Below are 13,897 nucleotides of genomic sequence, written 5' to 3' on the forward strand. Positions count from 1 at the left end.
AGCTTGACAAATCAGACAGTCTTGTGCTCCAATGTCAATGAAAATTTCTGGTACCTCTGTAATACCATGGATAATATAACAGGATTTAGCTCACCTTTTTCAAAAAAGTAATTGACATGTCTTCAACAAATGAATCAATTTCATAATAAGATCAAAAGATGAATACATAAATGGATTAAGGACTAGTACCTTGAATATCAGTGGCAGGGATCTCTCCAGTTGTATCACTTGGTTCAGATTCACCAGCTTCATTGACAGCTTTCACTCGGAATCTGTACTTCCTGAGCTCTTTCAAATTCGGCACCACACATTCACAGGTAGGTAGAAGTTTGTCTGGTTCGTTTACGCTTTTCCAGTCAGTAGTACCTTCTTCTTGCATTTCTACAATGTATCCTTTGATCGGACTGCCACCATCTTTGGCTGGAGGTTTCCATGCTAGTGAGATGCTTGACTTTGTTTTATCTTTGACCTCTGGGCGAGAAGGTGGCCCAGGTGGATCTAATAAAAAAAATAAATTAAAAAAAATCAGATTTTGAAGCTGGTGGGATGATAGATTTATATACTATAAGAATGTTTTACTATACCTGATCATATCTTATTTTTAATCTATTAAAATATTAAAATAGGAATGCCAAAGGAATAAATTACCTTCTAGACAAGAGAAATATAAGAAAATCTATTTTCATTTAGCATTAATGCTAAAACAAAGAAAGCAAACAACTAACTGGGAGTAGAAAGATTACTGACTAGCTCTAGATAGAGAAATATTCTATTTACACATAATCGGTTGAAAAGCTATTTTACTTTTGAGGTCCCTTTGAAGAGATTCTGCAATATTCTCTACTGAAAGCTTATTTTAATTTAACCTACCATAAAATTAAAATTAAAAAATGATTTCATCATTAGCTGGTAAACCTTTGAACACAAACTAATCTTAAGCCCTTTACTGTAGCCATTGACCCTGTCCCTAATCAAGTGACAATCCATCACATTTCTGACAGTGCCTTACGATTATGGAAATTCTTTTACTCCATTCATCTTTTTAACCATAGCTCTTTCCTCTCCAGTGCCTAGGACAGCTCTTTGCACATAGCATATGTTTACTACCAGCTTGCAGGATGAATGACTAATTCATTTTTTATTTATGCTCTGTATAGAACTTAGATTATTTTAAGTCTTTTGAACAAATAGCTGAATTTTTTTTCCCCACAGAAAATCCATTTATATAGCAAATGAAATTAATCATTAAGGCCATGGTATTTTAATTTTTGAACCGATCTGCTCATAGATCTTTCAGAATTGTTTTTTTCTTTTATTTGACCTCACAGACTGTGCTTGAAGATCTTATATCTTTATTCAATATATACTACTGAAAATCTAACAACCTTTTGCTTTTGTTGAACTCCTACTGGAGGGTCTGCCTGTTTAGTGAGGGAGATAATTTCCACAGTAGCTAATTAATGAGAGAGAGGTTTATTTAAGGTATGGGGGCAGAGAGGAGCTTATAGTCCAGGGTCTTTATTATTGTGATTCCTCGTACAATACTAGATTTAATCTAAGTGTTTAAACACTGTATGAGTTTTTGTACGTATGTGTATGCGTATACATGTATATGTACATATTAGATATGTGTGCATAGTGTGTGTATATATGTATACACACATATATACTTCTGATAGTCTATATAAGTATGAAACTTTTTATTTTAATAAATGAAATAATTTGGCATAGAAATATGCAAGAAATTTAAGAGCAGAGCTATCCATTTAGTGGCTTTGCCCTTGATAAATTCCAGAAATGGAAGCATACTTACATGTGGGATCTCCTGCAACAGCTAGGTCTGATGGTTCACTGGGAGAGCCAACTCCTGCAGCATTTATTGCCATCGCTCTGAACTGGTATTTAACACCTTCAATCAAACGGGGAACATTAAATTCCACGCCTTTCAATCCCACTTTGGTTATCGGTGCTCGACTAACACGGGACCAGTAGGCACCTCCCTCTTCTCTCTTCTCCAGCCAGTAGCCAGTAATTGGAGAGCCGCCGTTGTCCAGAGGAGGAGTCCAGCTCACTAGCATCGACCCTTTGGTGCGCTCCAAAACTATTGGCTTTCCCGGAGGTCCAGGAGTGCGATAAGGATCTTGAATGACCACTTTATCTGATTTGCATTCATCGCTGGTTCCATATTTATTTACTGCCCTAACTCGGAACTCATACTGACCATTGGGGATAAGTTTCCAGATCTAGAAATCAGATGAATAATAATTTCTTAAAAACAATATGCTTACATTGATTTTCACTTGTTTTAAAATTCCAGTTATTTTGGTAGGGAAGACTGTAAAAAGAAATACTTCTATAAACTCAGTTATCTGAGTTTCTCCACTCAAACATGGAGAAAGTCTTTTAAAATGAGAATGTGTAAATTTATTGCACCTAATAATGGCTCTCTCAAGTGAAAGAGGATCTGTATATCAAAGTATTTACTAAGTGGCTTTATGTGCAAGATGCTAAAAATTATACTTAAACTTTTTGTGTGTGGTTTTGAGTTTAGTCATTAAATTCCAAGGTCATGCTAGAATGATGTTAATTCAGAGTTATGTCCTTTAAGTGTGCATAAGAAAATACTTAGAAGAGTTTACCCCATATCTCCTCTCTACAGCAGTGTTGGTGACTTCTTCCCATTCAGCTTTCTTCCTGCTTGCATCGCGTTTGTCAATGACATAATGGGTGATTTCACCCCCACCACTGTCTAGAGGGGCATCCCACGTTAAGTGGCAAGATTCAGCTTTAATGTCAGTAACAGCAAGATTTCTTGGTGGGGATGGACGGTCTGAAAAGGAACCAAAGGAGGAGATTGAGAAGCAAATTCTTAAACAGACAGTGGATTTCTTTTTTTTGTAAGAAAGCGTGTCACTTACCGTATACTTCAACATGGACATTTCGGAACACTGAGCCAAGGCGATTAGAAGCAGTCACCGTGTAAGTGCCTTTGTCCTCCCGGGTTGCTTTGGGAATGCTAAGCTCAGTCTTTGCCTCACTTCGGGATACTTCCTCCTTGGTTATCTTAAGTGCATCGGTGGGTTTTTCAATCACAGTTTCATTCTTGGACCACTCAATTTTAGGCATTGGAAGGCCTGTCACATCTGCAGGGATGTTAACAGGCTCTCCCGCCTTAACTTTGATGGTGTCTCCTCGAACAGACAGGCGCAACTTAATAGTTGGAGGCACTGCAAAGAGAAGGGAAAGGGGAAAAAAAATAGCAAAGTCATAAGGATGTTTGCTCAACCTATGAGATAAAGTGCATTAAAATGATTATTATGTTCAGATTCAACACCTTCATCATCTTGTATGACCACATTAAGAGGCAGGGAAGGTTCGCTTTCACCAATTGCGTTGACGGCCTTGACACGGAACTCATACATTTGGTGTTCATCAAGATCTTCAACCAGAAGAGATGTGGTTGGGCAGAGTCGCTTGTTAACTCTTTCAAAGTCAGGTTTGTCATGACGCCGTTTTTCAATGATATAGCCTTGGATGGGGCAGCCACCATTACTGCGGGGCTCTTTCCAGTCAAGGTTGATAGTGGACTTGGTCCTTTCCGTATATGTAAGCCTCTCGGGAGACGTTGGAGGACCTTTAACCAGAGGCAGGTTGAAATGACAAGAATGAAATAAGTATTCATGTAAGAAATCACATTTCAGTTCGGATTAATTATGTGAAAAATAGGTTTCTGTTTGGCACATTGTTACATCTGTCTTTAAAATCCTCAGAATATCTCAGTTAACAGAATTATAGGCGTTCGTATAGTCAGAATTTTTCTTGGTAAACTCTATAGTCAAGATTATTGATTAAAAATTGAGGTGCATGTATGCTTTTTTATATTTAGCATTTTAGATATTTTACCTCTGTCAGTGGGAAAGCTTCTAATTTTAATGACCTGGGAGGGCTGTCTGTGAAGTTTTGCTTTGAATGACCAGCTGAGAGCAAGTGTTCCTTTCTTATTAACAGAAAATGGATATGTCTACTGAACACACTTTGGACCATGTTGCCTCAAGTGTGGGTTTAACAGGGGGTGGAAAGAGAATTTATGTAATGCTGCTGTAGTTTTGTGTCCTGAAGGACAAGATAGAAAGAATAAGCTTTGCATGGTGAAACTAGACCCAATCCACTCTTGACTGTTATCGCAGCCAGAAGCAGAGCTTAGTGCTAGAAGTCCAACTCTGTCCTGTTCTTTCTGGCACAACCTGAGCCGTAGTAGACATTTTGAGATGAGCTGTTACAGTGAGGAGGTAATTTTGTTCCTGTTTTTGGGTGGTGGTGGTGGTGGAGGAGGAATAACTCCTCTGTCTTGGGGAACGGGGCATCCTCAAAGACTTTGCTTTCTAGGATGGGATGTCAGCATGCATTACCAAGTGTGTGCAATATTAGGGCTTCCTATTTGTTTATACTGGTCAAGGAGATCTCCTTTGGTTGGGTTTCCATTCTTTGGTGGCTCTTTCTGGTTTTGGTGCCCCCTCATCCTTCCAGTCTGGGGACTACTTGAGGGGCTAAAGGAAGACGAAAGCATTTACGCTAAGGTAGTTTTCTGTCCTGTAATCTTTCAAAAACAACGAACTCTCTTTGACTACTGGACTATTAAATTAATTACTCCAGTGTATTTTCTTACTAAGATGTAATATTTCTAAACTATTTTTAGGTTATGCTAAGCTCCAGTGATTCAGGTTTTTCAGCATGCAAAACCATGCCCAGTTTTGTGCAAAAATTACATTGAAATTATTGTAAACATGGTATAAAGTTGCTAGTAGTTATTTAGTTTACCTTTCTCATTACTTTCTCATTATTCCAGCTATAGATCTTGAGACTGTTGGGAGTTTGAAGCCATAAAGCTCTATACATAAGTGACGTAACTAGGAGCAATCAGTATTTACTTTATATACACAATGAAAACCTTCTTTTTTACCTAGTGGGTCAACTGCAAGAATTGGTCCTATTTCAACAGGAGGGCCACAGCCAAACTTGTTCTTGGCAATCACACGGTACATATATTCTTGTCCCTCAAGGAGACCTGTGATGTCACATTTAGATCTCTCAGTCTCTATTGGTTGTCTCCAAGTATGCATCTTAGCATCCTTTCTTTCAATAATAAAGCCCGTGATATCACTTCCTCCATCATCTGCTGGATCAGACCAGTTAAGCAGACACATTTTTCTGTTTGTTACAACGGGTTTCAAATCAAGAACTGGACCAGGGACATCTGAAAAATAAAACGGCGACAGAAAAAATCAATGCAATAAGAAGATAGTATCATCACTTAGGAAAAATCCTGTGGAAATCCATGTAATATTCCTTACCAAAAACTTCTACCCGGGCTGCTGCAAATTTAGAACCACAGCTATTGGTAGCTGTAATCACATATCTGCCATGATCTTTTCTTAATGCATTCTTGATAATTAGTTCAGATTTGGTTCCAACGTTCTCTATTTCAACACGGTCTTTATCCAGCTCTCCTTCTTCTATGGTCCACACTTTTGTTGGCACTGGACGACCAGTTACCACAGCTGGAATTCTGAGAGTCTTCCCAGCCATGATCTGTATTCCAGCCTTGACAGAAACATCTAGTTCCACATTTGGAGGCTCTGTTGAAAGAGAACAGTCATACATTAGCCCAAGAAAGATGGAAAAAAAAAATCTCAGACTGGGAAAATAGCCATCATCTTATTTATGTAACTTTTAAGTACCTTGTGGTTCAGCCACAGTAACGGGTTCTGTTTCTCCAGGCGGTCCTTCACCTGCAGCGTTGACGGCGCTCACTCGAAGTTTGTAATCGGCACCCTCTCGGATTTCTTTGACAGTGTACTCACGGGCCTTGATCATCTTCTCTGTGCAGCGGGACCATTCATTTGTGCCAAGCAGCTGCTTATCAACAAAGTAGCCAACAATTTCCCCACCACCGTTGAAAGCTGGGGGTTCCCATGCCAGTTCAATAGTTGTGGAACTTGTGTCAGTGACTCTTGGGACAGGTGGCCCAGGTGGAGCTAGAATGAATGCAGACACAGAAATCAAAACTCACTGATGGGTACTTCCCTGGCGGCACAGTGGTTAAGAATCTGCCTGCCAATGCAGGGAACACGGGTTCGAGCCCTGGTCTGGGAGGATTCCCACATGCCGCAGAGCAACTAAGCCTGTGTGCCACAACTACTGAGCCTGCGCTCTAGAGCCCACGAGCCACAACTACTGAGCCCACGTGCCATAACTGCTGAAGCCCGTGTGCCTAGAGCCTGTGCTCCGCAACAAGAGGAGCCACCGCAATGAGAAGACCACGCACTGCAACAAAGAGTAGCCCCCGCTCGCCGCAACTAGAGAAAGCCTGCACTCAGCACCGAAGACCCAATGCAGCCAATAAATAAATTTATTTAAAAAAACAACTCACTGATGGTTTTAAAATGTGCAGTAGCTTACGTGACCCCACTTTTTTTTCCCACAGTGTGTTGCGTGTAGTATGGGTAATTATTGCTTTGTGAAGCTTTTAAGTTAGTTATAAATACAGATGTTTAAAATTTTACATTGCAACCTCAACATATGTCTATAGTCATTGCTAGTATTTAGTTTGATTTTTTTGCAGCTTGACTGAGATGTTATTGACATATAACGTATGTAAGTTTAAGGTGTACAATGTGATGATTTGATACATGTATATATTGCAAAATGATTGCCACAATAATGTTAGTTAACACCACCACTCCCTCACATAATTACCACTTTTTGATAACACTTAAGATCTACACTCTCAACAACTTTCAAGCATATAAAACAGTACTGTTAATTATGGTGACCATGCTATACCCCACTTTCTTCTTAAGGAATTACTCACAGATTGGATCATGTGCTGTTTTGGGATCTGAGGGGGGACTGAACTTTCCAGGTCCAGCTGCGTTTTCGGCACATACTCTGAAGACATAGGTGAGTCCCTCTAATAGGCCTTCTACATTGGTCTTCAAAGAATTCAGAAGGTTTCGGTGGGTTCATCTTCCTGGTCCGGGAAGATCTCACATGCCGCAGAACTAAGCCTGGGCACCACAACTACTGGGGCTGTGCTCTAGAGCCCACGAGCCACAACTACCGAGCCTGCGAGCCACAACTACTAAAGCCCTCATGCCTAGAGCCAGTGCTCCGCAACAAGAGGAGCCACCGCAATGAGAAGACCACGCACTGCAACAAAGAGTAGCCCCCGCTCGCCGCAACTAGAGAAAGCCTGCACTCAGCACCGAAGACCCAATGCAGCCAATAAATAAATTTATTTAAAAAAACAACTCACTGATGGTTTTAAAATGTGCAGTAGCTTACGTGACCCCACTTTTTTTTCCCACAGTGTGTTGCGTGTAGTATGGGTAATTATTGCTTTGTGAAGCTTTTAAGTTAGTTATAAATACAGATGTTTAAAATTTTACATTGCAACCTCAACATATGTCTATAGTCATTGCTAGTATTTAGTTTGATTTTTTTGCAGCTTGACTGAGATGTTATTGACATATAACGTATGTAAGTTTAAGGTGTACAATGTGATGATTTGATACATGTATATATTGCAAAATGATTGCCACAATAATGTTAGTTAACACCACCACTCCCTCACATAATTACCACTTTTTGATAACACTTAAGATCTACACTCTCAACAACTTTCAAGCATATAAAACAGTACTGTTAATTATGGTGACCATGCTATACCCCACTTTCTTCTTAAGGAATTACTCACAGATTGGATCATGTGCTGTTTTGGGATCTGAGGGGGGACTGAACTTTCCAGGTCCAGCTGCGTTTTCGGCACATACTCTGAAGACATAGGTGAGTCCCTCTAATAGGCCTTCTACATTGGTCTTCAAAGAATTCAGAAGGTTTCGGTTGACACGAGACCAGTGTGTGCTATTCACCTCACGTTTTTCAAGCCAGTAACCCAAGATGGGGCTTCCATTATCTTTTGGTTCATTCCATTTCACTAGCATACTGTTACTGGTGACATCTTCCACAATGGGCTTATCGGGTGCATCAGGTGGTTCTGATTAAAATTAAAAAGCCATATTTGAATTAATTCCCTAGCATGACATGAAAATTTAAGTTTACAAGCTGTGATAATATATATACCAACATATGATAAAAAGGCAAAGCTTAAATGCTAAAGAGCCTTACCAAATGGATCTTTAGCTGTAAGTGGCTTTGAAACACATGGTGGTCCAGGCCCAAACCTATTTTCAGCTCTGACACGGAAGAGGTACTCTTTTCCTTCAATCAACTTTGTCACTGAATATTTGCAATGTCTAAGTGTTGAAGTGACGACAATCCATTCTGAGTCAGGTTTTGTCTTGTCTTTCTTTTCCAAAGTGTAGTTTAAAATTTCACTGCCACCATCATCAAGGGGTGGTTCCCATTTACAGATGACTGAGGTCTTTCTAATATCTTCAAATACGAAGTTGACTGGTGGTCCTGGTATATCTGATGTTGTGAAAGACAGAAGTGGTTAAAAATTTGTGTAGCACTGGAAAATGTAAATGTTTAGTGTGCTTCTAAACACAGTGTGCTTCTGTGACATAAACTTCTGTTTTTTCTACATCTATCTCTGTATCACATTAGCTAATGAATGACAAGGTCAGTTGATTTCTTTTACATAGCCAGGAGAAAAAAAATGGGACCGAGGATACCTTGCTGAAGCTATTTCCCACTTCTGTTAACTGCCCGCAAAACTCGTATTAACTTTCTTCCATTGGAAAGTGTAGTTTTACCTACTTACCTAGCACACTGACGGTACAAGGAGCTTTTGCAATACCATGGTCATTTTCAGCTTTGATCATAAACAGGCCATGATCAGGTCGGAGAGAATCTCGGACACGTAGCTGAGATTCTCCTTTTTTACTACTGTCGATACTCAAACGCTGTGTCAGAGGCAGGACAAATGGTTCTTCTTCTTGAACTTCACCCTTCTTCCTCCTAACCAAGGGTGCTACCCGCTTCCTAATTTCCTCTGGTGTGATAACATTTTCATCCTTTAGCCACGTGATAGTTGGGTAAGGTGACCCAGAAATAATTGCATCGAGTGCTATTTCATCACCTCGTCTCACTTCTAGGCTTGTTCTCATAATGACTTTCGGGGCATCTGCAATGATTAAAAACAGTAATTGTTTTCAGTTCTGATTAAAATATCTGACAAAACCTTATTCTCATTTCTTTTACGATGGGAGAATGGCAAACCCATTAAACACAACTTACCAATAGGATCTACCGCTTTGGTTGGAGGAGTGGCCCGAGAAGGTTCGCCAATACCAGCAGCATTTTCTGCTCGCACACGGAATTGGTATTCCTTTCCCTCTTCAAGGCCTTTTGCTGTATAGGTCAGGACTGGTACCAGGTGTTCGTTGCATCTCTTCCATCTCTCTTCACCCTTAGCAATCTTCTCTATGATGTAACCCATTATCTTGCTCCCTCCATCGTACAAAGGTGGCTTCCATGTAATAGTCATTGCCTCAGCTGTAGGATTATGTACCTCAACGTCCACAGGTGGATCAGGGGGCTCTGAAGAAAAAGAAAAAACCTGTTTAATATAGGGAAACTCATCTTCTTAAAATAATAAAAAAAAAATGCATATTAACTCTTAGCTCTATTAAATTCATGCTCAAACTTACGCTTCGGATCTTGAGCAATGACTGGATTTTTCAGTTCAATATATTCGCCTCCACCAATCTTGTTGACAGCTTTAACACGGAAGAAGTATTCACCATTTGGTATGAGATCTTTGACAGTCCAAGACAGTTTGTTCTCACCAGACATGACTGGTATATACGTCCTCCTCCCAGCTTCTCTGCGTTCTAGGACGTAATGAAGAATTGGGCTTCCACCATCATATTCTGGAGGTTCCCAGGTTAATTTACAAGAACTCTTGGTCACGTCACTTGCTTTAAGATCTTTGCATGGTCCAGGTAGGCCTATTAGAAATCAAATTGACAATTATTATCGTAACCTGAAAAGTCAGCATATTAAGAGCACACTCTTTCTCTGAGTAGGACATTGCAGGCCATTTTGCATCCTTGGCTCCCAATTACTAAATGTCAGTAACTTCCCCCTTAGTCTGTCTTTGTTCCAAGCAAAAATGGCCCCCCAAATTTCGAAACACCATCCATTTGTGGGGGGGAAGGGGGCAGAAAATGTTACCACTCCTGGTTGAGAACACTATGAAAACATGCAAATACAGTTAATAAATGAATACTGGTTATTTAAACATTCTTTGTGTGTGCCATATCTTGTATTTAAATTAGTACTTCACATGCAAATAATTACAACAGAAGTAAATTAGTGTAATCAGAGTTTAAATAGCAATTTCATCTCTTCAGAATTGCTTTGCTTCTCATGTGGGAAGAAATAATCTGAAAGGACATTTAGTTTACAAATGGCCAGCTCATGAAGCCACTTATACTAACATTGCAGAGTTAACCAATTTTCCCAACAGGTGAAGAATGTCTGGTGTTTCATCAAAGAACGCTTACCTATGACTTTGACATTGATGGAGGCAGTTGCTGAGCCGAGCTTATTCTCCAGGGTAATGGTGTAAACTCCAGCATCTGCATGGACACTCTTGGGAACTTCAAGGTGTGCAGAGATGTGATCCTTCTTCATTGTTAATCTATCACTTGCTTTAACTTCTTTGCCATCTTTATGCCAGCTAACGGTTGGAACTGGGACAGCTCTGAAGGGAACAGGAATGCTTAATTTTTCACCTTCAATGACGACAATGTCATGAGTCTCCAGATCAATTGTTGGCTTGCCTGTAAGAGATAATCCAAAAGGGGAAAAAAAGGGTGTGTCAAAATGCAGTGTATGAGTAAAGCTTACTTTATTCATTATAAAAAGAAACTTGTTCTTACAGTCTGGGTCTTTGGCAACCACGTTTTCGGAGATTTCAGATGGCTCACTGACACCAACAGCATTGACGGCTCTCACTCTCAGAACATACTCCTTGTCGGGCACAACACCTTCTTCAACCTTGAATTTCAAGTCTTTTATTGGGCGAGAATTAACTCGCATCCATTTCTCAGTGCCTACTGGACACATTTCAACATGGTATCCTATAATAGGACTTCCACCATTTTTCTCTGGAGGCTTCCAAGCAATGGCAATGTGCTTTCTCCCAGCATCAGTCACATGCAGGTCAAGGGGAGGTGAAGGAGGACCTGAAAAGAGAGTGAAACATTCACATGCACAGTCTCATCATCAAGCTCTAGACAATATCCTTCGTATAATCAACACTACTTACTTGTTGGATCTTCAATTTTCAGGATTTCTGTGGGTTCGCTTGGGTGTCCAACTCCAGCTTCATTCTCTGCCCGAACCTGAAACTGGACCTCTGTTCCTTCAATGACATCAGTTACTTTAAAGTTACAGTCAGGTCCTGAGGTCTTTGCAGCTTTCACCCAACGGGTACCTAACTTTTCTTTCTTCTCAATGACATATCTGTTGAAATAACAAAGCACTTCATGAGCATGAATAAAGAATTTTCAGCCGAATGTAAATTTTTCTTTATGAGTTAATTAAAATTCTACCTCTGTATTGGTCTTCCACCATCATTTTTAGGTGGTTCCCACTTCAGGTCAACATGTCCTTTCGTCACATCAACCACTGTCAGAGCGTAGGGTGGTCCAGGGGTGGCTGAAAGCAAAATATTCAGTGGTTAGAAAAACCAGGGAGAAAAGTGACAATCCACTACAAATGGTGTCACAAAGATGAAGTTAGAGAGCATACTAAAGGTGTCTTTGGCCAGGACAGAGTCCTCGACTTCACAATAGTCACTCTGTCCTATGGCATTTTCTGCAGCAACTCGGAACACGTATAAAGAACCCTCGGTCAGCGGGGTCACTGTGCACTTGGTGTCCTTGACAGTTGTGTCCACTGTTTGCCAGCCTTTCCGCCTCACATCTCTCTTTTCCACAATGTAGTTGGTGATGGGCGACCCTCCATCTTTCTCAGGAACTGTCCACTTTAGGTCTGCTGTATTTTTTGTAATATTGATAACTTCAAGCCAGCGAGGTGGTGATGGGGGATCTGAAGGAAAAAAAAAATTCAGTTTCTTATTGTCCAATATTCAGTCTTCACTGAATTTTCTAGTAGTCACTAAGAGATTAGATAGCAGGGATGAAATAATTAAGAGTGACTTACAAAGTTTCTCCCGGCAAAGCACAGAGTCACTGGGTTCGCTGGGTTCACTTTCGCCCGCCTTGTTCACAGCTCTAACTCGGAATGTGTATTCTTGCCCTTCCATGAGCCCTGGGAACAAATGCTGGGTGGTGGGAACCCCTTCGGCCACTCGGACCCAGTCCTCTGTTCCAGTCTTTAGCATTTCAATGACGTAAGAATCGATCTTGGCCCCTCCATCGTGTTCTGGCTTTGTCCAGTTCAACATTAATGATGTTCTGCCTACATCTTTCACGGTTGGTTTTCCAGGGGGCCATGGAGGATCTGCAAGCCAATGAAATGAAACCATTATTGAGGTTTGCCAAAAGGAATTAATATAAGCTTCAAAATATTCACAGAAAATATATGAATAATACCTATGGGATCCTTTATTAAGATTGGCTCAGTTGATCTGCTTGCTTTTCCAGGTCCAGCAAGATTTTCAGCCAACACACGGAATCTGTATTTTTTCTTATTGGTGAGACCTTTCACTCTGAATTAGGAACAAAGTGTGAGTTGAATACCACGATAAGAAGGAGAAACCTCTGTTTATTTCACATAGAAGCAGCTAATTTATTTAAATTGTGAAAAACTGGTTTGGATATTTAACTGAAATATTTCAACATAAATTAAAAATTGCCTTTTAACTGTCACACTTTAGATTTGGTCACATGTACCAATCTGATTATAATATCTATAATAATAATCATTACCATAATATACTAGAGGACCAAACACTTTGGAACTTCCAGACAGTTTATATTTTATGGTAAGAAATTAAGAAATGTGCCCTTCAATGGAATTTATATCATTTTTGAAATTATGTGGTAATAGAAAAGATAAGTAAAAATAATTTAAAATTTTATAGTAATATATAATCAGGTATAATCAAAAGGAATGCTAAAGAATGAAAATTTATATAAACTGCTTTTTTGACATCTTGATGGAGACCTTGGGCCTACCTGTATGTTGTATCCTTTATTGGCATCTTATTGCATCTAACCCATTTATCAGTATCAGGATCTAATCTTTCAACCCAGTAACCCGTGATGGGGCTGCCACCGTCATCATCTGGCTCACACCATGTGAGGGTCACTGCATCCTTTGTGATATCAGAAGGTTCTAGGCGAGTTGGAGGTCCAGGTGGATCTATAGACGGGATAATCATATGTGTTATATGTCCTGTATATAAATATGACACCTAAATCCAACTTTGACACAAGTATCTATTTTTTTTTTTTTTAGCCACCTGATTAATGAGAAGCTTACCGAACTGATATTTGGCTGTTATTGGAGTGGCCTGAACTGGCTCACCAACACCGTACATGTTTTCTGCAGCAACTCTGAAGATGTATTCTTTATTGGGTGTTAATTTGGTTGCCTTGAACTTTGTATCCTTGACAGTTGACGAGAGCTTGTGCCACATATCACTGTCGGTCGCTCTTCTCTCCACGACATAGTTTGTGATTTTAGATCCGCCATCATCACGTGGTGGGTTCCATGTGAGAAGACATGACTCGTTGGTCACTTCCATGATGTCTAAAGCAGCTGGGGGTCCAGGTTTATCTGTGGATGACAGTACACACTCAGAGAAAAGCATTTGTTTAATATGTTTTATTTTCAAAAGTAGCTGGGGGCTTCCCTGGTGGTGCGGTGGTTGAGAGTCCGCCTGCCGATGCAGGGG

General features: G+C 40.1%; 1 protein-coding gene across 1 annotated transcript in view; it reads right to left on the reverse strand.

Moving 5' to 3' along the window:
- TTN (titin) overlaps window positions 1-13,897 on the reverse strand; it is a 284,036-nt gene that overhangs the window by 75,903 nt on the left and 194,236 nt on the right. Inside the window, exons 244-266 of the mRNA XM_007450732.1 lie at window positions 13,483-13,779; window positions 13,176-13,362; window positions 12,591-12,706; window positions 12,199-12,498; window positions 11,785-12,084; window positions 11,586-11,691; window positions 11,300-11,496; window positions 10,911-11,216; window positions 10,533-10,811; window positions 9,675-9,974; window positions 9,262-9,564; window positions 8,786-9,148; window positions 8,188-8,490; window positions 7,757-8,056; window positions 5,739-6,035; window positions 5,352-5,636; window positions 4,961-5,254; window positions 3,335-3,634; window positions 2,919-3,227; window positions 2,640-2,830; window positions 1,814-2,243; window positions 190-498; window positions 1-56 (exon numbers count right to left, since the gene is read on the reverse strand). The exon at window positions 1-56 is cut by the window's left edge and continues 87 nt beyond it. Of these exons, the coding sequence (XP_007450794.1) occupies window positions 1-56; window positions 190-498; window positions 1,814-2,243; window positions 2,640-2,830; window positions 2,919-3,227; window positions 3,335-3,634; window positions 4,961-5,254; window positions 5,352-5,636; window positions 5,739-6,035; window positions 7,757-8,056; window positions 8,188-8,490; window positions 8,786-9,148; window positions 9,262-9,564; window positions 9,675-9,974; window positions 10,533-10,811; window positions 10,911-11,216; window positions 11,300-11,496; window positions 11,586-11,691; window positions 11,785-12,084; window positions 12,199-12,498; window positions 12,591-12,706; window positions 13,176-13,362; window positions 13,483-13,779 (6,128 nt within the window). The remainder of the gene's footprint in view (window positions 57-189; window positions 499-1,813; window positions 2,244-2,639; window positions 2,831-2,918; window positions 3,228-3,334; window positions 3,635-4,960; window positions 5,255-5,351; window positions 5,637-5,738; window positions 6,036-7,756; window positions 8,057-8,187; window positions 8,491-8,785; window positions 9,149-9,261; window positions 9,565-9,674; window positions 9,975-10,532; window positions 10,812-10,910; window positions 11,217-11,299; window positions 11,497-11,585; window positions 11,692-11,784; window positions 12,085-12,198; window positions 12,499-12,590; window positions 12,707-13,175; window positions 13,363-13,482; window positions 13,780-13,897) is intronic.

This window comes from Lipotes vexillifer, unplaced genomic scaffold (assembly GCF_000442215.2).
Source record: "Lipotes vexillifer unplaced genomic scaffold, Lipotes_vexillifer_v1.1 scaffold29, whole genome shotgun sequence".
Taxonomy (NCBI): domain Eukaryota; kingdom Metazoa; phylum Chordata; class Mammalia; order Artiodactyla; family Lipotidae; genus Lipotes; species Lipotes vexillifer.